The sequence below is a fragment of the Echeneis naucrates genome, chromosome 14 (genome assembly GCF_900963305.1).
Source record: "Echeneis naucrates chromosome 14, fEcheNa1.1, whole genome shotgun sequence".
NCBI classification, from domain to species: Eukaryota; Metazoa; Chordata; class Actinopteri; order Carangiformes; family Echeneidae; genus Echeneis; species Echeneis naucrates.
Genome location: NC_042524.1, coordinates 13,669,207 through 13,695,764, shown reverse-complemented (window position 1 = coordinate 13,695,764; position 26,558 = coordinate 13,669,207). Strand labels below are relative to the sequence as shown.

The 26,558-nt window shown below is 41.1% G+C and overlaps 3 protein-coding genes across 4 annotated transcripts; 2 read left to right on the top strand and 1 right to left on the bottom strand.

Annotated features, from left to right (window-relative positions):
* Window positions 1-259: 259 nt before the first annotated feature.
* On the top strand, window positions 260-5,300 carry LOC115053970 (transgelin-like). The gene is made up of 5 exons (XM_029518887.1): window positions 260-416; window positions 3,298-3,484; window positions 3,582-3,753; window positions 3,859-3,961; window positions 4,071-5,300. Exons 2-5 carry the CDS (start codon window positions 3,305-3,307, stop codon window positions 4,219-4,221), a joined length of 606 nt encoding a protein of 201 aa, XP_029374747.1. The 5' UTR covers window positions 260-416; window positions 3,298-3,304; the 3' UTR covers window positions 4,222-5,300.
* A 5,443-nt stretch (window positions 5,301-10,743) lies between these two features.
* pafah1b2 (platelet-activating factor acetylhydrolase 1b, catalytic subunit 2) lies at window positions 10,744-16,909 on the bottom strand. 2 transcript variants are annotated; one of them, XM_029519126.1, is made up of 6 exons: window positions 16,783-16,909; window positions 16,241-16,322; window positions 15,326-15,415; window positions 14,957-15,073; window positions 14,283-14,405; window positions 10,744-13,565 (listed from the first exon to the last, which is right to left on the bottom strand). In XM_029519126.1, exons 2-6 carry the CDS (start codon window positions 16,319-16,321, stop codon window positions 13,287-13,289), a joined length of 690 nt encoding a protein of 229 aa, XP_029374986.1. In that variant the 5' UTR covers window position 16,322; window positions 16,783-16,909; the 3' UTR covers window positions 10,744-13,286. The 2 variants fall into 2 exon arrangements, with proteins under 2 accessions (XP_029374986.1, XP_029374985.1); XM_029519125.1 differs by having other exon boundaries at window positions 16,720-16,898.
* A 3,758-nt stretch (window positions 16,910-20,667) lies between these two features.
* Window positions 20,668-26,487, top strand: LOC115053987 (myelin protein zero-like protein 2). Its single transcript, XM_029518927.1, has 5 exons — window positions 20,668-21,056; window positions 23,021-23,190; window positions 23,805-24,015; window positions 24,286-24,454; window positions 25,494-26,487. The coding sequence occupies exons 1-5, from the start codon at window positions 20,996-20,998 to the stop codon at window positions 25,672-25,674; spliced, it is 792 nt and encodes a 263-aa protein (XP_029374787.1). The 5' UTR covers window positions 20,668-20,995; the 3' UTR covers window positions 25,675-26,487.
* Window positions 26,488-26,558: the final 71 nt, after the last annotated feature.

The window sequence follows — 26,558 nt, the reverse complement described above, 5'->3', positions numbered from 1 at the left end:
TTGAGGATTTTGTCATCCCTCCCTCCCCTCCTCCTAATCCTGTCTTGTTCTTTAGCGGTAGAGGCAGAAATTCTGGGAATTCTTTTCAGTGACCACACCAAACTCTCCAGTCACATGCCCTCTGTTTCCTTCCCATCCTTCTCCTAAATAAGGAATTCCAATTTCAGTGGGGAAAAGGAGAATAGGCAAGGGGGCGGACCTTAGAGTGAAATAGGAGGACCAGAAGGCATATCTCTCTCTTGCTCCCTCTTTCTGCTGAATGTGGTGAAGTCATATATTTCACTCGGGGGTGTATGCTGTATTTATAAAGGCACTCTTCAACGGTGCACTGTGCACTGAGTTGTAAGAAAGAAGAGCGGGAACACAGAAGCACAAGCTCAAGCCCACCTGTACTCACCTGAAAGCTACCACACAAAGTAAGTAAACGCTTCTCTCTCGGGCTCACTCGTAAATCTCAGTTTTCCAGTAACTATTACTGCCAGTCAGAATATGTCTTTTCTGCTCTGTGGCGCTTTTGGCTGACTCTGTGCCAGAAATGTATAGTGTGTCACTCACCCCAGGGTTAGGGGTCTCCTTCTCTCTTGTTCATGTTTGATCATACACAGGCTGAGCAGCCAGTTAACATTAAACTTTGGAACACAAAGTCTATAAATGACAAACGACTGTACATTTTTCTGTTATGAAATCCTCCTTATCTGCCTGTGGCAAAATGTGAGGCCTCTCAGTCTCTGGGAATGTTAACAGGTTCAGTTCCTGACCAATCTCGCATCAGAGACTCCAGGACATGTTGCTGTGCTGTCTAATAACATATCATTTTCACTTTAATATGCACCGAGAATGCCAGACTGTTCAGGATAGGACAATAAAACACATGTATCTGTTACACATGTTGGGCCAAAGTTAAGTTTTAGGATCTTTCAATGGTGATATAACTTTAAAACTGTGACTTTAAATGCTGCTCGGGCCGCTCTTGCTATCTTGACAAGGTAAACTTAAAACCATTGACTTTAATCAGCAGTTTGGACAGCACAGACCAAAAGGGTAACATAGTGACGTGCTCTGTCAGATATCATCATGTGTGAACTGGTCTTCTTTCATGTCAAAGGTTTTCACAAGCAAACCTTTATCTTTTCTTGGACTCAATTAATCAGTAATTATTTCAACAGATTTGGAAAAAGTAGTAGCCACTGACGACATAGATTTATGCTGCCTTGTTGCAACTTCAGGAGTTGTGAAATATATCTTGTAATGGATGACCGTGAACTGCAATGATACAAATGTAGAGGAATCTGGGTGGGAGATGACAATGATTACTACAGCAGTAACAGCTGCAGTTTGATCTGAGTAAGACATTTAGTGCCTCCTGGGAGCTGATCAGTGAGTGAACACAAAAGGAGGGGTTCGTTCAGAGAAGCAACGTGCATTAAGTATCAGAATGTGCCACTGTCAGCTTAAGTGAGCTAAAATGAATGATAATCACAATGAAAATAAAAGAGAAATCATTATTGTGACTAAGGTGGTATGAATTGAAACAAATATTAAAAGTGAAACTCGTCATGAGATCAGCTTGTACATATGGGTGGGTGGGGGGGGGGTCTAAGTTCAGAAGTAGCTGGCTCTATGATGGTCCCAGAAACCACCAGGCCTCGTCTAATTGATCTGTCCCAGCTCAGATCATGAACAATCCTGCTTTGTCTGTATGGAGTCTCTTTTAAAATGAAGTGAAGAAGATTCAGTCCTGGAATCGGCAGAGTGACTGAGGCATGACCCTTTGTGACTTCCGTGGTGGGGTTTACATGTGTAGTTCAGAGATCTAAGTTTGGGTTAAGACTTGGGGTTCATCTGAAGGAGCAGCGGTTTGACCTCATTATCCTTCACCATTCACTGTATGCACAGATAAGCCCTGATGTTGGAAGCTGCTGTATCTTCTCTGGGCTGTGCCAAAAAAAAAAAACAAAAAACAAAAAAAAAACCAACAACAACCCACAACTCCGATTGGGAAAGACCCAGAGGTCAGATGTTTGGATATTCACTTCAGCCTTGTTGCTGCAACAAACAGGGTTTGGAACAGCTTAATGGACAGGAAGACGCTTCTCATCCGCACGCCTACATAGCCAGTGCAACTTCAGACAATAAACAGAGACACAAGTGTGATCAATGTCAGTTGGGCTCCAGTCCTGACACTGATGATTTGTTCAGCTATAAACACATATTATGTAAGACTAACAAGCCCCTGTTTAGCAAGGGATGTAATAAATGTGCCACTTTGGCCTGGAGGAAATAATTTACAATGTGAATCTAAATGAAATAAAGGGATGCACAAATGATTGCAAGTGGTGTATTGTAGTACTTCTGCTCTTTTACAATGCAAAAGTTATACATTTTCACTGTATTTGTAGAATACATACTATATCACACTGTGTTTATATCTGTGCAAAAAAGGAACATAGGCAGGAAAAGAAGTGTGCACACAAAGATTTATCAGCTTATCAGCTATAAACGTCTTCATATGTTATCTGCTTCTCTAGACATGCGCGAATGTTACTGGAATGTGTAACTACCTGATTCTGATCGGTGAAAAAACCGTAACCGCTTTATGGTGCTCAGTCAGGTCATACCGCATTGCACTTTCACTGTTTAACAAGCTTGATTGAGTTGTTTGTTTGAAGGTCGTTTCCATAGTGAGGAGCAGTGTGTTGTTTTGTTTAGAGCCCTATATACACATAGCTACCTTTGTCATTGAAGGAGGAAGGAAGTGACAGCTGAGTTAGCAAACAGGATGCAGGGAGTTGGGCATTTCTGCTGAAGCAAAAGGGAAGCTCATGCTGCATTAATAACTGAGACAGGCCAAACATAATTACATAAAAGTGAACAGCAGAATTGTATTTCTTCATTACATTTAGTATTTCCAGTGTTCACAAGCAGAACATTAAATCATTCGTAATGTATAATTTATTTACTCAGGGTTTAAAATTTTAAACAAGATGCATTGACCCCAATCTTGAGTTAAACCTATTCTTAGCATCCCCAAAGTGTGAACAGGAAAACAGCCCCCTGTCAAAAAAAACCCAAAAACCTAAAACACAACTGAAACACATTCACACCCAAATCACATCTTGCTCTGAGTATACAGAAGGGCGGGACTGTGGGTGTGAACAGGGTGGCGAGTCAAACGAGTGTTATTACATTCATATTCCATCTATCATATATCACTAATGAAAGTGACATTATAGGCAGCCAGGGAGGAAAGTTTGCTGAGCTTTGTGACTATCTATCTCTCACTGTTTCTACCAACAGGATCAGCATGGCAAACAAAGGTCCAGCCTATGGTCTGAGCCGCGAGGTTCAGAGCAAGATTGATAAGAAATACGACCCGGAACTGGAGGAAAGGCTGGTGGCATGGATCATTGCCCAGTGTGGCTCTGGCGTGAGCCAACCCGCGCAAGGCAAGACCAGTTTCCAAAACTGGCTGAAGGATGGATGTGTGAGTGTTGGCTTTCCTTAAGGGGTTAATGTCGCTTTACGACAAACTGATTTGCACGTTGTGCAGTATATTTAGAGGAATCTGCTTCTGCTTCTAGGTGCTGTGTGAACTCATCAACAGCCTGAGCGGAACCAACAAGCCAGTCAAGTCCATTAAAAGCTCTGGGATGGCATTCAAGCAAATGGAGCAAATCTCCATGTTTCTCAAAGCTGCGGAAAACTATGGAGTCACCAAAACTGACATGTTCCAGACTGTAGACCTCTTTGAAGGTGAGACAACCAGCAGGATTCACCTTTTACCACCATCGTCTTTTTATTACAGTGCACACAAACACTGTCTCATTTTGTTTATTTCAAATTGTTGCATGTCTTCAGGAAAAGACCTGGCTGCTGTCCAGAGGACCCTGATGGCTCTGGGTAGTTTGGCTGTCACAAAGGATGATGGGAATTACAGAGGAGACCCCAACTGGTTCCATAAGTGAGTGTGACAATCAGACATGAACTTGTCTGGTAAAACAAAAAATGCATCATTTCAGTGCAGAGGAACAACACTGTAGACTGACAACTGTGCGTTTGTATGTGCACAGGAAATCCCAAGAGAACAGGAGAGACTTCTCTGAGGAACAGCTGAGCGAAGGTAGAAACGTCATCGGCCTGCAAATGGGAACGAATAAAGGAGCATCTCAGGCCGGCATGACAGGTTACGGACGGCCCAGGCAGATTATCAACAACCCCTGAAGCATCACTGGAACGCTCCTCCCTCTGTCCTCTGAAAGGCAGGTCAGCGAGGATGGAAGAACTCTGACTCTTACCTTGGCCATTGGGACGAATGTGCCCTGACTGCTTTCAAGACAAAACTGGACCAAAACAGGGACCGACAGGAACATGTCCACAAACAAGAGACCCTCTATGTGGAGAGAACACACAGAAATAGGCCTTCAGTGAATATACAATTAGACTGAGCATTTTACGTATTACTACAATTACACTCTGATAGACCACCTTGTAAATAATATTGTTGTATTGGGTGACCTAACTCCGTCACAGATAAAATCAATTGCTTTTCAAACCATAATATTTGAGATTCCTTCCTTACCATCCACTGTTTTCAGTTCATTTCAGGACATTATTAATGTATTCACACAGAGACTTGCAGCTTACATTACAGAAGGAATCCCTCAAGTTTCCAACATTACTGCAGCATGGTAAAGAACTCTAAACTGTAACTACACCTGTTGGTGCATCCAGAAGCAGTCAGATATGGGACATTTCAGAACTTTTGGTGGATGAACCGACCAAATCCATAATTATTATTTTTTTGTTTGATAGTTTGTTTACAATGCCCCATTTGTGTTTTGTGTAAATCTGCCAATGGTGCCACTCGCTGTCAATTCTTGGATTTTGGGGTGTCCTTGAATGCGGCACCAAGGAGAGTTTGGGAAAAGTTACCTGCTTATAGCTACAGTGCAACACAGCTGCAAACCTAAGTGACTGGTGTGATAGATTACCTGTCTCAAACATGTTCCAAGTCTCTGCTCACAGTCAGGTGAAATGAACGAAAACAAGTGGAAATGTGTCTGGAGGGGTGTCGTTTACAGAGATGTTAAGTACAAAAATTGAAGCGATTAGAATAAGTAAATACGCCTCAAGTGCCCTCACCTCTAGTCAAGTAAGTGTAGAAACTGAATTTCCTGAAGGAAAGCATAACACAGTTGTGTGTTTGCCTGCTCCATAACCGTCTGTTAACCCATTTCAATGTTACACCTTCCCTTTAGACTTTAATGGACTATATTGAAATAAAGTTCGATTTAACTGTACGGAAGCCTCTTGTGTGGTGATTAGGGTTAAAACAAATAGTACGTTCAGTTGCGTGATAATACTACTGAACACACATTGTACTATGTGGTTCTTGACAACCAGGTAAGGAGTAAAATAGAAGAACTGTTGTTTTTAACATAGCAACCCATATCAAATAGGTCAAAATGTAAACATGTAGCTCTGTTTGCTTTAATATGTGAACTGAGTTCCACAGAGAGATAAGAGGCTGTGATAAAGCCTGCAAATGAAAAAAAAGGCAATCTGCCCAATGGTGGGAGGAGAAGAAAATGTTGGGAGGGAGGGAGTAATGATGGGTGGGGATCAAGCCTGGATTTTTCTGGCTGGGCTTTTTCTGGTTGAAAGGAATGACAGAAACTACGCGTTTCAGAAGAGGATGATCAGGATCCCCTGCCAAGGTTTTGTGTAGGTCATATTTTTTCCGGAGAAGAGACTGAGCCGTTCAGCATGAAGTGATTCAACAGCCAGAGATGGAGAAAAAAAAAAGGCAGGAAGGAAAATATAGTAAAAGAAGGAATTAAGGTTTGACAGGAGGGACAGGGACCTTCGTTTAAAAAACAAAGAAAGAAAGAAATGTTCAGATGGAGCCATACACGGGAGATTAAGGTGGCAGGGGTCAGAAAGAGTTCAGTCAAGACAGGACTTTAAGAAAGCAATCCCAAAAAAGGGCTGATCATTGTAGAAGAAGGACCCCCCCGAAAAAAAGACTTCCTTTTCCTCTTCCTTCTTATTCTCAGTCTGTTAACAGGAAACCACATTTAGTAGTGACACAGAGGACAAAAATTGTATATTATATATTCATGAGAAACACACATTGACTTAAAGGAAGTCAAAACAATGAAGTATGTGTTTGTGAATGGGGGGGTGTTTATTCTTTATTCCATTTTTTGCACAATGAAGGCTTCAGAAACAACATTATGTTTGATCTTTGTGCTTTCACAATTATATTATATACTTCATAAATATGTTTCACACAACTCACATCCCTCTAATGTTGTGATATCATCAGAATGGTTTTTTGAATGTTTTCACTGTTGCAGCACATTAGTCTCTATGGGAGTGTTTGTCATCTCAACGGTAGTTTGGACTATTTGAATTGCCAGAAAGTAGTTATTGTTTCAACACTAATATTTATTTCAGCACAAGCAGACTGCTTTACTTCAGCACAAGTGAGTCCCAAACTAGTCATTGTGTCAGCTACAGTTTATCTCAAGTGTAATTAACCTTAACCTCAACTGTTTTTTCAGTGGGTGATCAGCATATGTCTGTTTTACCATTTAGTCCATGATGCAGCATTCTCCTCATGTAAAACAGCAAAAATACTCTTTAGTTGGTAGTCTTTAAAATGTTAAAATAGACAAATATCACGCAACTAGTTCCTAACACATATAATTTACTTGCTGTCCTATCAGCTATTGTTTGCAGTGAAGTGTCTCTTATTCATGATTATTTTATGAGTTAGTTAATTGAGTCACAATTAGCTCATAATTCATTTATCATTTGGGGTCATTCTCATTAATCTTGTTTGTGCTTCGAACATATACTCTATGCAGTGCTTGTCCTGTCTCATTGACTGCTTTCACCCATTCAAGCCAGTCAGTCAATATATTTTCTATGCATCCATAATTTTTCTGTCACTCACACTCCAATGTTACATGGAGGACAAATTGGGGTTCAGCGTCTTTGACCTGCTGGAGCAGTCAAGAAACAAAACACACAGATTTTCTGATTAGTGGATATCCTGCTAATCTATCTGAGGCACAGCTGCCCAGATTCACACTGGGTCACTTATTTACAAGATATTATTGAATCTTTCTGGACAAACCTGTGAGAGGAAAACCACAAATCCCTACGTTTTAAACAGAACTACCCTTAATCAAAGTACATATAAAAAAATGATAATACAGCAGGACAGCTACTGAGTGAAACACCGTGGTCGTCTTCTTTCTACTCTGAGGAATTAGCTCATTATGTAAATGTGAGGAAAAATATGACACAATGAGTTTTCATAACTCATGAATTCTTTTGACTTATGGCAGACCATGACACTGGGAAAGTCAACTTTAATTAATAAGACGAAAACCACACCTTGTCACATTTGAGATATTCCTTAAGCAAGTTAAAACAAACACACATTTATTCCTTGTCTTGCGGTAACAATCTTTTTGATGTTTCTGCAGCTAAAGAGCGGTAGAGCAGTGGTGTAGGGCCCGTTTGACACAGGAGTTATTTACTTCATTCCATCAAGGTTTTAATCAAAGTGTGGAAACACCAACACGTCACTGGCTTCGTGCAGTGGAATGTACTCTGCTGCCATACAGGGGCATAGCAGGGGTGATGATGGAGGCGAGGTTAGACAAGGTGGCCTGGAGAGGAGCCAGTCTGAATCCTTAAGCTGTCTGGGAAAATAACACCTTCTCTGCTCATACAGCTGCCGCTGTCCTGTTGAACAAGGCTTAGAAGGTCCTGAGTGCGTTAAGAACAAAGCGAGTGATCTTCTGAGCCTGGCTTGGATCCTTCACTCCCGAGAGAATCTGTCCTTGAGCAAATCTCAGTGGCGCAAAACTGGTGCAGCCTCACCAGTGTGAATAAGAATGGGTGAGGGGATGTAACCATAGACCTGAAAAGTACCATATTTCCCGTCATCTACCATTACACAAATCCTCTAAATGTTCTCCAAAGTAAAATTTCACAAGCAATACGAGTTTGCAGACCTCAGGTCTTTCGCTCTGATTATTTGGCTGGAACTAATGATACGGTTAGTGAAGTCAGCAAGGTGGAGTAAGGACACGGAGTGACCCAATGGAAAAACCTGTCACACATCACTAAAGAAGCATGGCTTCAATCCACAGCAGTGGAGCTTCTGTAACTGGCAGCATCAGTGGGTGAGACGTCGGGGAGGGATTATGTTCGTGTTGTAGCACCAGTGACTCTTGCTGGCCGCTCTCTCTGTACTCTGTACTATCATCCAGGGTGGCTCACTGCCATTGTGTAGGCACAAACACAAGATCTATTAAGGGAAATTCATATCATGTGCATTTTGGCAGAAGTAATCATGTCTTACCACAGATCAGAAGGCAATAAAGATTTTTTCATTTGGTTTGTAGGCGTGTTTGGGTTTGTCAGGAAGAGATGTAAAAGCTGAGGTTATGATTAACACCCCCTTTTGAAAAGTCAATAAATCTCACAACAAAAAGGACAAAAGAAGGACAGACAATAGGCTTGCAGTTATCTAAACTCTGCAGGGATTGCTTGTGTGTCTAAAACAGTCCAAAGGGTAACTTGTCCTGCTGAGTATTTAGCTCCAAACGGCATTTAAGCACCAAGAAATGTCTATTTCTTCTTCTATCAGACACGTCAGTAACTGACAGAAAAAGCAATTATAGGTTGCCTTGGTTAGCATGCAGCAGGGTAATGTCAATCCAAGGTCTTTCAGAAATGCCACAAACGGCTGCTTCTAGGAAGGATTGCCTTGGGTGAAGGTGAAAGTAAATAGGACAAAATAACCCCAGCCTGAGATCTGCTGAATTAGCTGCAGAACCAAGACAGTTATCGAGAAGTGGAAGGAAGAAATCAATGAGGATGAACGAATTTCGATGAGCTGGTTGCGGCGTAAAAAACCCCTTTGGAAATCTTCTCTTTTCAAGTGATGCAGAAATGGTGTTAAACAAAACTTAACGCACCCCAAAACTGCTTTGGAAGTGAAATTTGTTGTGCAGATTGCTTTTGCATAAGTGTGGTTGTCCAAATGTTGACAGGAACCTAAGTTTATAAAACAGGAAGGCACTGAGAGCCTGCAGTTTTGGAAACGGTGACGAATTCAGTATGGGTGTCTCACCAGATATGATAAACAAAGCCTCCATGGCTAAGCGTAAAAGGAAGGCTGAACACTGATTGTGTATGAATGACAGATCCAAACACAGACAAAGGTGCTGTGGGACGACTGTATTTATCTTTGTGGCAGCAGTGGACGACAGGAGGGTGAATATGTAGGTCACAGGAGTATCAGGTGTAAATGGTGGGTGTAATGTGAGCCAGGAAGCAGGTGTTTCCTCTTGAAACTGTTTCTTTGACGCCAAATATTGAAAGATGAACCTTCAATTCAAACAAGCAGAGAATACGGCAGAGCTGTTAAATCAGAGATGAAAGTTCTGATTTACAAATTCGAAATACTGTCAGCCAAGCTAAACCATCTCTCAAAAACTTTTTATCACTTAAACAATCAGTCAAGATGTTCTTGGACCTGAACGTGTCACTTTAGCTGCTCTAAGTGAAGCCATAAAGTGCTTCTTACTGCATTAGACAGGGCTCATGGCCAGCGAGGGCACATCTGCAGTATCTCTGTGACACCAGAGAGAGTATCAAATACGTGCTCAGCGGGTGTCAGTGTTTCTTTAACTTTTGCTCTTCTTATGACTACAGCTTCTGCATTTCATTTCCTCAGAAAAATGGTCAGATTGACAAATTAAAATGTGACAATTTTTTTTCATATCACAAAAGTCAAAACATCACATGGTTATCAGAGAAACCTGAACCACATGATGGACATTTGACTTTTTTCATTCATAAGCGCAGGGAGGGGACAATTCGTCATATCAGAGAGCTACACCATCAGTACACAACTGGTGTGTACACCTATGTGTTGTAGCTGTTTTGAAACAGTGATCAGTGCTGTTTGTAGATACACACACACACACAGGTCTAACACCCAGGCACACGTTGTTACTACTGCATCATTTCTCACTCACAAACGCCAAGATCCACAGATGAAATAAGATATTGATGAGGGAGATTATAAATTCAATGTTTTAGTTCATAGAGGCCCTTCAGACATCAAACAGGTCAGGAGTGCAGGAACAATGTGCAAGGCCAGAGATTTAATCAGGGTGTAGCTAAATTGCCAATGGCACCTCCACCTCTGATGATGGCAGCTGGGATTAGAAAGTAATCATTTAAGAAACAGTCAAATATTTATCCAGAGTCTACAGGGCCAAACTTAAGATGCATACAAACCTTACATGGAGATTCAGATCATTTCCACTTGAAATGTTTAATTTAGGGGGCTTTTTACTGATTAATGTGACAAAATTGTTATTTTCTTTTACTTTGAAAGCATCGCAAAAATTACAGTTTCTCATTCATTTCTAATCAAACTCATAATGTGAAGCCAAGTACAGAAACGTCATGCTGTTTAGCTTTGGGCTGAGTTTAATGTGTTGATTGAGCTTCAGACTTTCAGTTACAGTGTGGGCCTCCAAATGGAAGCTCTATTTTTGTTACCCTGAGACAGTTTTGGGCCACAGTAAAAATTAATGAGAGCAACATTAAAAGTGAGGCAAATGGTTTATTAAATAGGTATTTTACAACTTGCCAGCAATCGCATACGCCCCAACACGCCTAACTAAATGTTTAATGAGGACATTTTTAACAGGACGCTGCCTCTCCTGCATTTACTCTAGATGCTGTCTGTGAATTATTACAATATCAGTGAGATAAACTTAGAGAAGGCAAATTAATTAGGCAATAACACTCTCCAGCTGGAAGAGAAGAGGCATGAGCAGCAGTGAGTCTAGTTCGTGTCAAAGTCTTCCCTCTGCTGGCCAGTCAGTGTGTATCACAAGCACAAATGTGCTCCAAATGGTTATTTTCAGGTCTGCTACCACAGAATCTTTTCTTTAAATTGTGAATCGGATTTGATGATGATCCAAAATGGAAAAGACCACTCCAAAACACCATCAGGTCTTTGTTTTTCTTTTTTTTTTTTATTGGAATGCTTTAACGCAATAACATGACATTGAGTCAAAACAGTGCAAATACTGTATTGCACCAAACACAGACTCTCACAATCTGAACACTCTTCAAACACCATTTTCTCAGGCTTCACTTGTCCTACATACAACTGGGTCCACTACTAAAACACTCACACAGCCAACTTACACAATTCAGTACCAAACATACTGTACACAACCCTCCTCATGAACACTTAAGGCACACACATACACTATACATATTGAACACAGCACGCAGATGTGCAGAGCTTAAGACAGCAGTACAACTTGATGCTTGACAAGAGACTCTCAGCCACAGAGAAACAGCTACAGTATTAGCACACAAATGCTTCTATGTACATGAGCTGTGATTGCTTTTTAGCGTTTTGCGTAACAATATTCATTATAGCTGTGTTCAGTAGCTTAACCAAGCGGTGAATTCATTAAAAAAAAAAAAAAAAAAAAGAAGCAATAACTATACGATGTAGAGCTGTTATGTTTGAGGGCAATATGGCTGGGGTCCACTACAAAAGGGACAGAAATAAAGTGGTGAGAAAAGTGATGAGGAAAAAATTATTTATATTCATGTCATAATGAGGAAGAGGGGAAAAAACCCTTTGCTAGTCAAAGTCTAAAGGTCTGACTATTAAGATTTTTATTAGTGTGACAATCAGATGCCAGTAGAAACTGTACAAGTTGGACATGAGTATGTATTCACAAGAAGTTCCTCATGAAAACTAACTGTGTCTCAATATTCTTACTGTGTGAGAAATAAAATTGAGTGCACTGTAACACAAAGATAATAGAAATGACGATTTTTTTTCTTCTCAGTAAAGTCCCTTAAAACACAAGACACATTCCAAAAGTGGTTCGGAGCTCTGTTCAAATACATCTCAGGATGGAGGTAAGCAAGAGAAAAGACTACATTTTTCTAGATTTTAAAATGAAATTTCACAATAGATTTTTTTTTTTTTACCTAAATGTATTAATGTTATTCTGTAAATAAAGTTTGTGATAGAAGCTTTGCATGTAACCAGCAGGGTTGGGGGTGATTGGAAGGCCTATGTAGATTACGAGTAGATTCAACAGCATAACATCACTAATGGATACATATGAATACATGATTTTGTCTGACTTTTACTCATTTAATGTACATGAACAATTCATTTAATACAGAAGCATTGGCTGACTTTCAACACCAAAGCTGAGGCTGACCTTGAATCATGCATGCAGCGAACACTGACATCTGGTAAGAGATGAACATTTAGTTCAGTGAAGGTTTTAGTTGACACAAAATGAAGTAGTGATCTATTGTGATGTGGTCGTGCCAGATATCCGCCCATCTCTTTTATATTGGTTAGTAAACCGTAGAGAGACATTTAAATAGTTACACACTGACTTCAAAAACGAACATTTAGCAGACTTAGTGCTCCCCGTGTGGCTGAGTACATGAAATACTTCACATGAACAAACTGACAAAACCATAGAGTAAATTTTGTATTAATTATTTTCTATGCTGTTGTTTGTGTTGCAGGATTATATTGTGAGCAAAAGCCATGTAATTGTGAGATTTATTTCTGAATACTGCTGACATTACATGCAGCAGTGATTCACATTTTTTGTTACTTAATGCCACACTGCAGAATTTATTAACTCCTCCAATTGGTTGTTTTGGATTTTTAAAAGCGTGAGGAGGTTAAAGAATCCAGTGTATGTGGGTTTAAACAAAGCAAGAACTGTAGAAATGTTGGAAAAATCTAATATTGTTGTGTGTCATGGAAATATTTTTCATGTGACCCTTTGCTCTGTAGTATAACTGGTCGGACTTATAACAGTGTACAATGTTGGGTAATAATGTGCCTAGTGTATAATGTGTGTCACTGCAGTCCCACATATCTCAGTATCTGTGTATGATTCAGAGTAGTCTGACCTTGGGTAATCCTTTTGCAATAAAGCTTGTTACTGCAATCACAGTGTCTATGTCTGTAGTGAGGTCTCTCCCCACCCAACCCTCCACTAATGAATGTTGTCACACGCCCTTAGTGGACTCACTCACATCAGGGAGGCACCCACATCAGGGTACCACCCCCACTGTGAGTGAGCCCTTTCTCCTCCAGATACCAGGGGCACATCTCCCCCATCTCCCTCAGCCACAGGTGAGAGATGCCTCTGGATAACTGTGCTGCTCAGCGATGGCCCTCAAACCAGCGATGCCCGCCTCTCCTCTGGTGTCTCCTCCAGAATCTGAAGCAGCAGGTCACTGAGGGGCTTGGCCACAGTGCGGTAACCTGTTGATGTCAGGTGGAGGAAGTCAAACATGTCCTGTGGGATGATGGTTCCGTCGGAGGGGACGAACTCTCTGCTCACGTCCAGTAACTGAGCCTGGCCCAGACGCGGCAGCCAGGACCGGAGGAGCCCGTTAACGGCAGCATTTTTCTCCCTCAGCGGGTTGGGACGCTCCCCTCGAGGCAACAGACCCTGAGGACCACAAAAACATATTAAACTATTTATAAAGCCCAATGTGTTGACAGTCAAATGTTAATACTTCGGTTTTCATTGGTTGTTTTTTAAAACATAGTTTAAGATATGAGCCTGAACAGACAGGCTGGCTTAAACCTCTATGGTGCTTCATCTTCAGTCTCTTAGATTATTCAATGGAAGTGAACTACTTCATATCTTGGTATTGAGTTATTGTTCTGCCCTATTGATAGGAAAACTGACTCTTTATGCTTTTCATTTCCTAAAATTTGTTTCTACTCTTATTCTGGTTGTTATTTCGTAGAGCAGTTTCTAGAGTATCTGCATATATAAAAAAATATAAAGCGGTTTGAATCTTACATTGAGCGTACACATACAAAAATAATTACTTTCACTTAATATATAAAAAGAAAATCAAACAAAACTGATGATTGGCGTGTTTTAATTTCAGTGATTTTTCTGACCACGTCTTTTACCACATATCAGTACACAGCATGCCCATTTTTGACAGGTAGGACACATTTCAATATTAACTGTGCTGCACATCAAGTATGGATAATTATCACATCATGCAATGTCCAGCACATTGCTATTTTGTCCCAATGTGAGGACAGCAGGCAGAAAATGAAGACATACTAAGACATGTCAACTTACATGTTTAAAACCAACTCAGTACAACAGATAAATATATTATGGATTTCAGGGAGCTGGACTTACCAGTACAACGATCTTTGCCTTGGGTAGACGGGATGTGAGTAGCTGGGCAATAGCAAGAATTCCTCCTGCAACTTGCTCTGCTGTGTGTTCGTAATTGTTGGTTCCTACCCATAACACCACCGCCTGGACAAGAGCACAGACAGGCCTGCTGTTTGCTTTCACTGAGCAAACCTCAGGAACCTCAAATCTCAGGACTTGCTGTCAAACCTTGATACAGTGTTATTGGTAAGCAACTTTCTGTTAGTTGGATTGAGGAACTTCTCCTGACTTCATATGTTGGCAGAGGGGGAGTAATTCAAAGTGTCCAGTGCCTCCATGATGTGGAGCACAGCCAATAGGCACAGCTGGGCAGATACTACAGACTGTTGTTGTGACACTATTGATCAAATGCACACTGCACCTAAAAGGGACCACTGCTTTGGTCACCTGCTCCTGCTACATTCATACTATGAGGAGGTCAGGGACACCTACATGCACATTGCTTCAAGAGAAAAACTGTGCATGTGCAAAGTTCCTTGTGTTTCAGAGAAGTACAACTGTGCATGCACATCTACTGTAAGTAAAATTAATACCATGCACACGCTGAAAGAGTTTGCTTTGTACCTGAGATGTTACAATGAATCTGTGAAAGGTGCATTGTTTCCCATTAAACAGTTTTCTCTTAGCAGTCTCACCTTTGGACGAATGTTCTCCAGCTCTCCATTCTCTAGCCTCCACAGGACATTACAGGTGGTGTCCCCTCCAATGCCAAAGTTGAGCACATGAAGAGGAGAGAATAACTCCCTCCAGACCTGTGCACAGGAAACCATAAATCTCCATTTCATATGAGAATTTGTTACTTTCCTGTCTCGTAATATCTCACTGATGCTGACAGCAAAGCTTGACAATCAGGAACTGTATTGGAAGATGCATTACAACAACATAGCTGTGGATTGTGGATTATAAACACATTTACAGCACAGTACACTGAATACCTTAAGTAGTATGGGCAACAAAATGGTACTGCCATGTAAACAGTCCATGTGTAAAAAATGTAGTCTCACCTCAAACTGCTGCATTAGTTGAACCATAGAATCCCCCACAAAAAGCACATCTGGTTCACCATCCTTACACTCCTGAATAAATCTTGTGTGCTGAAAGAAAAAAAAAAAAAAATCATCCCAATAGAGCTCCGTCTGCAATTGTTGGACATTCGTAGAAAACAGTACAATCTTCTCGGTCCCATATGAGGCTTTTTAGTCTGAATTAAAACCTTTGTTTCAGAAATTGTTTTAACATTAGGATGATACTCATTAGCCTTCCCAGTCAGAAAACAATCCTCTGTATTCATCACGTCTGGTGGCCCATCGGATGGACAGCAGACTGTCTGAGTCCTATTAGCTTGGGAGGATTAACCTTTCAAAGACCTGCTCCAAGGAGCTATTGAACCAGCTGGAAAAGGTGAATGTCTGAAAGAAATAAAATCTTAGGAACAAAATAATTTGGCGATGATCACCCACATTCAACCTCACCTCACACATTATTGAGATGAACACCCAAACTTCCATCTCATCAGCGCAAATTATGGTTTGCATCACCTGAAAATACACTATTCACTCATATGGGATCGTAGTCACAAGCAGCAGTGGAAAATGCAAGATCTAATGTGTTATTTCTACCAATAAATAAAATGTGTAGTGTACAGTGACAGATGAATGTGTAAAGCATTCAAGAATTAAAGTGCAGTGATTTTTAGGTCACACAACTCAGATATCAAAGTGGGATATTACAATCCATTTCATTCGCGATTTTGAGAGCATTTAAAATAAACTATATAGCCACAATAGCAAGAGTGTGACCAACACCTACCCGTAAATGTAAAGTGTGTGTTCACATTTACTTGCTATGGAGTTTGAATAAGACAGATATGGGAGGATGACATACACAGAGGATCTGCGGTGATAACAGACAGCACCGACCTGTGACATCCACCGTCCGTCTCCTTGTACATCCTCCACGGGCTGCGCCACAGCAGCTGGGTTCACCTCCTCCCCGCTCATCCTGCAGAGCCACCACCGTGTCATTACTCCCCGATCGCTCAGCTAACCGTTAGCACACACACACAGCACAGCTACAGCATGACGGGGAAAGTGGCAGAAAGCTGCGCTGTGATGCAGCAGTCTGTCGGTAACAGGAGGGGACAGACTGTCCTCATGCGGACCGACGCTACTTTCCCTTTCATAGCCGGAGCTCATGCATCCCACAGCGGATCCACGAAGTCCGCTGTCACACTGTTTACCCGCAGTTAGCTTGTTAGCCACCTAGCTAGCCCGCTAATGACTGGGCTCCGCTGTAGCTGCAGCCGGGACACTTAACGTTTGACACGCTCGTCGATAGTGCGGAAATTTCCAGAAATTAGTTTGCTATTTATTTATTTATTTATTTATTGACGAGATACCTTGCAGGCCGTTGGCTGTCACTTCTCGCCCCCCCTCCCCCCGGCTTCAGAGTAACTCCTCACCCCGGTGTCGGCTCGTCCAGGCGGGTGATGCTCGGTAGCAGCCGATAGCTGGCTCCAGCTCGGCGAGACAACAAAAGGTGTGTCGGAACGGTGAAGTCCGGAGACCGTTCACCGGGGAGAGCGCCGACCTGACACCGGCGGCAGTAACACCGGAGGAGGGCACTGCAGCCAGCCAGTCAGTCAGTGGGAAAGTGTTATCCCTCAGGTTGGACTAGCAGGCAAATACCTCACACAACATGCGCTATTTCAGTCTCGTCGCGCCCACAGCTAACCTGAGATAACCACCTGAGACATCAACAGAGACACTGATACCTTCTGTGGTTTATGGAAGTCGCACGATTTCAACAGTGTTTTCCTGACAGGCTAATAATAGGGAATATTAATCACAACTAGCCCCGCAATGAATCATGGGTGCTTGGTTGGCTTGAATACAACATCTTAGATCTTGAAACTCTTCACTTTAAATTCCCCGACAGCTGAACTCTTCTTCATCGGGATAATTTGGGTGGATTTCAGACTCCATCTTTGGAGGGGGAGCACCTGACAGTGGGGGTTTACTTTAGTTCAGAGGCAGGGTCGACATTTTTGCTGAGACAGACCGTAATATTGTCTGTCACCTCCACTACCAGCCAATCTCCTATCCCAGCTCCATGTGTCAACTGATCGCAGTGCATCATGGTCCAGTTAGCCCAATTGCTGCCTTCAGGCACTTTATGAAACTTGAGGAAGTGACAACTTCCTATTCTCTTGGTGTTAAAGTCATTCCAGTTGCTTTTAAAATTCGTTTTGTTTTTTGCATTACGATTTTCATTGAAATGTGAGCAGGACTGAGCCCTACTGAGGGCCAGCCTCTCTACAGAGAAGCCACACTTGTGACTACTGTGATGTTATGGTGTGATCATTTTATCATAAATTGCACAGTAAGCAAGTGTTGCATCTTGCTATTACAATATTTACCTTTTTTGGGATGCCCCCTGTCAAGAACATTAAAATGGCAATAGGCAGGTTTATGTTTTATTGTATGCACAGGACTGAGGTGCATTCAGATTGAAATAGGAAGCTGTCAATGAGAACATTTGTTAGTTCACGCAGTCTCTGTATGGGGATAAGTTGTCTGTTCATACATGCTTAATGCAGCTCCGCCCATCAGGGACACCAAAACATTACTGCCCAGGTCTGTGCTCAAACGCTACTGCATATTTTTCTCTTCATGCATTTCCAGTTGTTTAATACCACACATCTGACACTGGTGCTTTTTGTTTTTCTGGGAGGATTCTTGGTACCAGGTGAGTTTAAGCAGTCTCCATCTGCCCACAGGTTAACAATAAAAAGCTTTGATGTAACTGTTTGTGCATACAGTATATTTATCCCTATACCTATAACAACCCACAACATTTATATTTGCTCCTGTTTAATTGCTCAAGTTTGCATAATGATTATCTTTGACTATTGAGTGTTCATTGTATTAAATAAAATCTGAACATTTGTGCTATGGTTAAGTCTTACTGGTTTTACTCTTTAACTCTTCTCTTGATTCTTCCATTTGCATTTTCTCTATCAATCACTTTCGCCGTATTCACAGAAACTATTTCAAATTAGACTGCAGAGATATGTCAGTTTCTGTAGAAAAGACTTAAACCTTTGATACGATTAAATCTAAACACATGAAGTGCAGGGCACAGTTGGTAATGGACCACTTGTTAATTCAGAAATGTTGCACATGGGTGTGTAAATAAAAAAACACTGACAGTTATTGGTACTAACGAAAATGTGCAAAGTCCAGGTACCTCTGTGAATTCATGTGATAGATATATATAGCTTCAGCATTAAACCAATGTTGACTTTAAAGGTGTAGACTCTAGCACAAGGTGTTGAGTAGATCATGAGGCACAAGTAAAACCCCAAATTATTGGCACTGGACAATGAACATTGGAATTACATGGCTCTTTGCATCATTTTCGCTCTGTTGTAAAGGGCGTTTGTCCTCATTTCAAACACTAAGTCCTTTGAGTCATTGTTGTTTACATTAGTGCAGGTCTGTTTGTATGAGTTATTCATTGGACAGAGTTGTGTAATGCTGCCATTTGTGTCATCAGAAGTGTGGCATGTAGGTGCGGTTTACACTGCAAGTGAGCTTGAATCAGTTATGAACTGACGTGAAACTGAATTGGATCTTCAGATCCAGGGCCCCTGTGTCACCTGACTCTGTGGTACCCACCTGGTCCTTCGAACCCCTGCAACAAGGATGTGAGGAGGCAGTGTGTAACACACAATCTTTTTTGATTATTCTGTAATGATGCCTTCATTGTGCTCTATTTTTCTATTTATTTATTTTCATCTTTTATCAGGTAAAAAATCTGCAGTATATTGTTTGCAAGTTAGTATATTTCGTGTGTCTTTCAGGTGTTCTACTACTTTCAGAGACCATACCCTCCTTCTGAAGGGTGGTCAGGGGATGTCATGAAAACCAGTGGCTCCGTCACTCTGAAGCAGGTGTCCCCCAGTTTTAGTGCTACCTACTCCTGCAAGGGGCTCAACATGCCAGATGCATTTGGCAAAGAAGGAGAGGTTAACCTCACAGTTCTCAACAAGACAAGTAGGACATTTTCATTAATCATTGTTGGATTTTCAGAAAATGTTTCAGCATGGAGTCGCCAACTTTCCACTTGTCTATTTGATGGCCATGAAACAGGAATGTTTGTTGGAAATTCAGGTCTTTAATAATTGAGTTGGACTATGTGGATACACTAATAGGTTAGGGCTTTGCAGAATAATGAGCAGTAGTTGAATTTCAACTGTTGAAGCCTCAACGTTGAGAGGAGGAGCCACTCATATACAGTGTGGAAACACTCATGGCTTTGTTTGATGGCTCTGTGAGTTATTCAGGAGCTTGACTGGAGTTATTGAGTGTCTTCTATTTCTAAGGTCAGGTATTAGAGAAAAGCCATAAAAAGGCCATATAAATGGACATTTTAAAAATCTTCCTGCGCAATAGCATATATATAAGCTTGACTGAATTATGGGTTTACTGTTTGACCATTAAGTGAATTTGAACAGGTTGGTGATCTGTTCAAAGCTACATTTCACAGAATAAAAATCGGTATAGTATATCCCTGATTAAAGACATTGCATTATTTTAAATTGTTTATTATTTTATAAGTGTACATTTCTTTTTAATGACATACAATCCTTCTGGCAATGGGAGCTCTGATAATAACAGTCTTACAGAAATCTGTGGCCAGCCGGCACAGGAAATTGTATCACAAATTGTGAAGGATATAGGAATGCAAGTGCATTGAATGAATGAATACAGCAATGAAAACAGAGCCCCACAAGCAGGCAGGTGGCCAGGTCCAAAAAGGAGGGAGTAAAAGGCACAGAAGAGATAAAAAAGACTGGTGTAAAGGCTGATGGGGCACAATACAAGGGACCAGGTGATTTGGTGGAAAGTGCTGCCAACACTGATCACCACTGATTCATGTTCTTTGGAGTTAGAGTCTGTGGTTTTGCTCTGTTTTGGGAACAATAACCTGCTTGAACCTCAGAGCCTCACTGTAAGGCTCAATCAGATGATAATGACTCTGTCTGTCAAACAAATGTCATGATAGTATCTGTTTCCTGCAGAAACAGATAAAAATGATTAGCATAAATCATCTAATTGTAATATGAAATAATTCAGGGGAACTAATTCAGGTTTATTCAGAGGCATTAAACGGGAAAACTCGGTTTAAAGTGGTAGTTGTAGAACTAAGTCAGGATCCACACTTATCACTAAAACACTGAGCAGCGTTAACTGTTTTTTTTTTTTGTTTTTTCTTTCTTCTGTTTAGTTTTGTTCCCCCACAGTGGCCACTAGGTGGTACCAGTCAGTGGAGGGCTGGGTGTGTAATTGGAAGTGTAGCCTGATCGGGAGTTATTGCTCAGTTATGAGTCACAGCCACTGTGACCATAAGCGTGTTGAATCTGCGGAGTGAAGATCAGATCACCCCAGCCCGGGCGGAGCGGCCGGTTTCTTGGGCAGGTCGGCATTCAGGTTATGCAAGAAGAGAGACTGGATTGAACACCGCCTACTCAGGTGACTGCGGACCCACGAAACGACCTCTTCCTCTGAGTGCTTGCGGGACGACCACGTTGATGACTCCCCTCAGTAAACTTACATGACGGGACTTCTACAGAAGATTTCACGCGCCGGAGTCCAGCCAGTGTTAAATAAATGTCCAGTCCGATGTCTCGGATATGGCCAGTGCTTCTCCTGGGAGGATTCCTGCTGCCAGGTGAGTTCAGGCAACTTCCTGGAGAGAGTGCACTTCATTTCTGTCTTTTGTTTGATCTAAAACTAGGAGGCAAGGCAACATTGTTACACTGTGAGCTCCTCCACTGCAGGGCAGGAAGAAGAATAAGGTGCGTTTGGAAAAAGGTTTAGTAGCTGCTGGCCGGGCAGACACACTACAGACAAAAGAGGGTGTTTAATGTGAAAACTCCAGTTCAAAATTCAACTGTGAGAGTTAAGATGACATTTTCCATTTTTCCATAAAGGTAAGAAGGAATGTGACCCCCCCCCCCACACACACCATAACAACAACAAAAATAACAATAATAATAATAATAATAAAAAAAAAAAATCCCTGAAACAAATAAGGATCAAAAATGGTCACACTTTCTCATCTGTCTGAAAATCAGTCATAAATCTCAAAAACCTTGAGCAAAGTCGACACTCAGCACCAGCACAGACATGATTAGATATGTGCTTGAAAACACTCCAGTGATCACTAAGCAGTTCATGTTGCTGCTGGAGTATCATTTCTAACTAAATTCCTAAATACAGTAAAGGAAGTTTGTTCTGTCTCAGTGTGACTCAGAGGAGTCAGAGGCTTGAGGAGGTGTTTTGTGACATGAAGGCACGGATTACTTAGGTACATGAAAAACACATTCAGACCTCCAGTCTTCACCACAAAACACGATGCTTAAGCAGTTTCTGTTGATTTGACAGCTGAAGTGACTGAAACTCTGTTCTGCGTAGCGTCAACACTGAATGAGTGTAGGGCAATGTGTAGCATGTTGGCTTTTAAAGGGATTAAATACCATTGCTGTATTGTGCTGACTTCGAGTTTGCATATTTCTCAAATACCCAACAAATGGAGGAGGTGTTTGGACAGGTGAGGTGGGAAATACCTGGCTTGTGGGGATATTGACTTTATGTTTTAATAGTTGAGTAAGCTACAGTGTCAGGCAAATATCGACATGATAGCACAACAATATATTCGAGTGGCACCAATGTTATCTATTAATTAATATCTACTTAAATTAAACTTTGATAAACAACGTGCGGACACTTCCTGTTCGGCACCTGTGTTGTTTTTGCCTGAAGCACTGGGTGTAGATGATGAGCTTCATGCACATGTAGCATTTGTCCTTTGTTGCCCAGTTTGATGAGAAAAAAAAATCAAACAATCAAAATTGTAAGAGGAAGTAATCATGTCCATGTTGATCATGAGACTGGTTTCCAGCCCTCTAATCGACTGCACATCAGAATAAATCCATAATGTAATTAATGAGCAAGCGATTAAAAAAAAAAAAATGAATGGATCAGTTTACCAGGGAAAGCAGCCACAGTATGTAAAGGTTTCCCTGGAGATAGGTGTTGTGTTAGTTTGTGCAACCTCTTGGGTCAGAAATATAAAAAATTCACATGGAGACCATGTACTATTAAATTGTACCACACGCTACATTTTCATTTTCAAACATCTCTTGTCATGCCTTTTTGTGGAGGATTACTGGACATTCTTTATTTGAAGGATTTTTTTAATCTGCATGACCAGTCAGTCTGCTCATCACTGAAGCTGACAGTGTGATTCAGATTTAGCCAAACTTCACCCCACACTTTGACGGCTTTAACCAGTTTTCAACTGTAAAAGGAGACTGACGCATTGGTCTGAGTAAAATACAATGGAAATCTGAGCCCGCGTTGATAAGTGAATCAGTCAGACAACCTCTGGCATTGGCTCCTGAGGAGATTGTGCACAGCTGTTGTCCCAGTTTGCAAACACAAAAGACCTCTGTGTGTCACTTTGCCCTGAAGTTTCAAGGATACTTCTGTTTTAATAAGTGCTGATAACACAGCTACATTTGGTATGAAATCTTTGGCTCTGGATGGGTTTGATCAACTGTTCTACACCCGAGGATTGAAAAAAGAAACAATAAGTGGCTGTTCCTTCTCATTTTGTTGTCTTTATCACAGGGATGCAGTATGTCAGTGGGATAGATATATACACCCCAAACGAGGTGGAAGCGGTCAACGGGACAAACGTGAAGCTGAAATGTACCTTCTCCTCCAATCACCCACTGTCACTCCAGTCGGTCACAGTGTCCTGGAACTTCCGCCCCATCAATTCAGGAACTGATGAGTCGGTAAATAGAAAGTCAGCTTTTTTTTAGAAAATTACTTTGCATGTGCTTCTATTTTGTTTCAATAACATTATCATTGAAGCAAAGTCAATATTTCGTACAGCATTAAAATAATAACGTCATATCCAATAGCAGGAAGTCCAATGTTTAACCCATGCATCCACTATGACCTGCTCTTTATCCTAAACTACTTGACTTCCTAAACCTGTTTATCAGAAAGAATTTAGTAATTGCGTTGTATTTCTTGCCAAACTAAAAATATATTTCAATGTTGTTCCATAACATAATATCTTGCAGTGTATAGAGAGGGAAAAAAAGACCTGGATAAAAGAACAGGAATGGTTCTTGTGTGATTTAAACTACTAAAGCCAAAATGGTTACTACAGATACAAATATTTTTTTACATTTGCATCCTTCTATACATTGTTATGTCAGTGGTCAACTTATGATAGTCCAAAGATTGACTTTTCAAAGAGCATGTTCCCAAGGAAATAGTCTTCATGGTGTTAAAGGTGTTTCTTCTCCAAATGTGTTTGTGGATGTCATGTGACCTATGGTCCAAAGTTTTGTATAAGCACCACGCTTCTCATGCCTGCTAATGTGTGTTTGTGTGGCAGGTGTTTTACTACCATGAGGTAGGATACCCTCCCCTTCAGGGGCGTTTTAAAGGCCACGCGGTGTGGTCAGGAGATATTTTGAGAGGGGACGCCTCCATCACGCTGCATGAGGTGCCTCCCACATTTAATGGTACCTTCACCTGCCAGGTGCGTAACCGCCCAGATGTGCATGGCAGCAATGGAGAGATCGTCCTCAAAGTTGTCAACAAAGGTAAGGCTGGCTCTGTGCACCCTGGAAGGTTCATTCACATCAGGGAAGATGAAAGGCGTTATATTTCATTAGTATCACATATAAAAGAGCAAAAGGAAATTCCAAAATGTTAAAGGATGGAGCTCAATGTCTTGCTCAACAGCTTTTTAGCAAGAGGACTGTTGAAGTCATGAAGAATGATGGTGTGTTTCACCACTTGTACGCTCTCTGCACGTATTGTTTTCTCTTCTGCTGCTTGCACCCACTTTGACTACTGATTCTTTCTTTTAGCCACTTTCTCTGAGATCGGCATCCTGGCGATCGCAGTCGGCAGTGCCTGTGGGATAATCCTGCTCCTCCTCAGCATTTTTGTGGCAGTGAGGTTCTGCAAGAGACAACGCATGGAAAACGATATTGAGCTGCACCCACAGGAGCGTGAGTGGAAGGACCCAACCGTGTGGTGAGGGCCGCAGAGCCGGAGCCCTTCTGCTTCCCTTCTTTTTGGACTGGTGTTGAGTCCAACTGGCTGGTTGGTTCCACTCTGCTGGGAGACAAATGAAAGCTGAGGGTGGGAAGGTGCCTTTTTCTTCCATGTTTGCTCCTCCATTGTGAACCTCTCAGATATCATTTCAGTTTATTTACTTCATTATGACTGATATAATGTCACACTCATTCAATTTCATTCATTTCAAATCTTTTTATGCTTTTATATGCGTTTACACAATGTTGCGAGTGATTACAACTATTAACTTAATTTTATCAGTTTTTAAAGTGTAATTTAACGGATGTAAAAATGGATGGATTCTTCTAAATGCAGTTCATTAAACGTGTTAACTAATCTCAATTCACAGCAGCAGTGCAGACTGCCTCAGTTCAACTGTTACATTTGAATTGATTTGTTCTCTTTATCAAGTAGTGGAATCACCAGTTAAATAAGATTTATTTATTAGCTTTATCAGATAATTTATAGCAATGTGTTTTATCTAAACATCTACTCAAACATAATTTGAGACAATGAGGTGCACAATCATGATACTGCTGTGGTGAATTGAGTATAATATCTTCTCTATTGCCTGCTACAGAGGGGTTTTCATTTTATACTACGCAATAAGGGCAGATAAACCTTTTCTGGGCAATGTCTTCCCCTTTCTCTTTCAAGAACTGCTATTTCACAGCTATTTCACTTTGATTTGTGAATACAGGTGTAAACATTTACTAATCCATAGACCCGCCGTGGTTTTGGTAGAGAAAAGTTCTTGTTCACTGAAAGAGGCAATATATCCAATCTCTGTGGTACTCTGGCTGGGTATGTTTCAAAGATTCGGGATGTTGTATCTTTAAAATCACTTCCTTTATTCTGTCTGACAATGGATGTTTGGTAAAGTAAACCAGTGTGGGCCACTTTTCATTCACCCAGTGGCCCAGCTCATTGTTTATGTTTCTGTGTGTGTGTGTGTGTGCGCATGTGTGACTGACTTGTTTCATGGGGGTTGGGTCAGTACACCGGAAGAGGCCGTTCATCTGAAAGTTGTGGAGAAGAAGCTCGAAGGTGAGAGTTCAGATGATGAAGAGTCGGAACCCAGCAGCGGAGATGATGAGGAGGAAGATGGCCTTGAAGAAGAGGATGACGACGATGACGATGACGACGACGATGGCGGTGATGATGATGATGATGATTAAGTCGGCTCTCATCTTTGTCGTTACAACACCAGCCCGCTTTGGTATTCATTAACACGGTTTCAATGTTCAGATCTAATTTATTCTATTTTTTAGGGTATTTGCTGAATTACAGCATGAAAAACAGTAAATGGCCTTCTCATTGCTACCATTGGAGCATACATGGCCCACATGCAATTCTGGCATTCTGGCAGCTCACTCGGAGATTCATGTGTGCTATGCTGGTAGTGGCTGATAGATTCAATTCACCAACCTTAAGCAGGAATGAGGAGGAGGCTCCCTGCAACTCCATCCAGCCAACGCTGAATCAAGTGACCTAAGAGGACATCTGTGACCGCATGATTATGTATAAAATTAGTGGTGGCCCCCTTCAGATTTTGCCAGTTTTATGGATGTGGTGCGAGTTGTACTTGCCCACTTTACTTACTTTGTATACAGCTGTGGGAAATGTTTTTTTTTTTTTTTTTTTTTTTTTGGTTTTGTTTTTTTTTTTTTTTTCAATCTGCTTGACTGCCAACTTTCACTTCCCAAAAGCAACAGTAAGATAGTCAAATGTTGGTTTTGTCAACTGGGCTACTAATGGGTTGGGTTTTTTTTGTTTGTTTGTTTGTTTGTTTGATTTTAAAGATGAGACACTGGGTGTTGAAATGTTTGACCAATATACAAAGTATGGTGTCTACAGCATCTGCAAATTTATTATTTTTTGACAATGTACATAATGTAAAATAACCAGAGCTTTACACTTTTTTAATCAAGTCCTGAAATGTCACGTGTTTGAGTTCTATTTTGAAATTAAAGGACTGTTTTTGAAATGAAGTAGCACAAAGTGCATTGTTTTATTAAAAATATGTTATGTGTGGGGGGAAAAGATCAGCTCTTGAGAACTA

Coding starts and splice junctions, on each gene's coding strand:
- LOC115053970 (XM_029518887.1), top strand. CDS start 3,305: ATGGCAAACAAAGGTCCAGCCTATGGTCTGAGCCGCGAGGTTCAGAGC. Junction 3,754..3,858: donor GACTGTAGACCTCTTTGAAG/GTGAGACAACCA, acceptor GCATGTCTTCAG/GAAAAGACCTGGCTGCTGTC. Junction 3,962..4,070: donor GACCCCAACTGGTTCCATAA/GTGAGTGTGACA, acceptor GTATGTGCACAG/GAAATCCCAAGAGAACAGGA.
- pafah1b2 (XM_029519126.1), bottom strand. CDS start 16,321: ATGAGCGGGGAGGAGGTGAACCCAGCTGCTGTGGCGCAGCCCGTGGAG. Junction 14,406..14,956: donor TGGAGAACATTCGTCCAAAG/GTGAGACTGCTA, acceptor GCTCTTGTCCAG/GCGGTGGTGTTATGGGTAGG. Junction 13,566..14,282: donor AGGCAAAGATCGTTGTACTG/GTAAGTCCAGCT, acceptor TGTGGTCCTCAG/GGTCTGTTGCCTCGAGGGGA.
- LOC115053987 (XM_029518927.1), top strand. CDS start 20,996: ATGTCCAGTCCGATGTCTCGGATATGGCCAGTGCTTCTCCTGGGAGGA. Junction 21,057..23,020: donor GGGAGGATTCCTGCTGCCAG/GTGAGTTCAGGC, acceptor TCTTTATCACAG/GGATGCAGTATGTCAGTGGG. Junction 24,016..24,285: donor CCTCAAAGTTGTCAACAAAG/GTAAGGCTGGCT, acceptor TCTTTCTTTTAG/CCACTTTCTCTGAGATCGGC.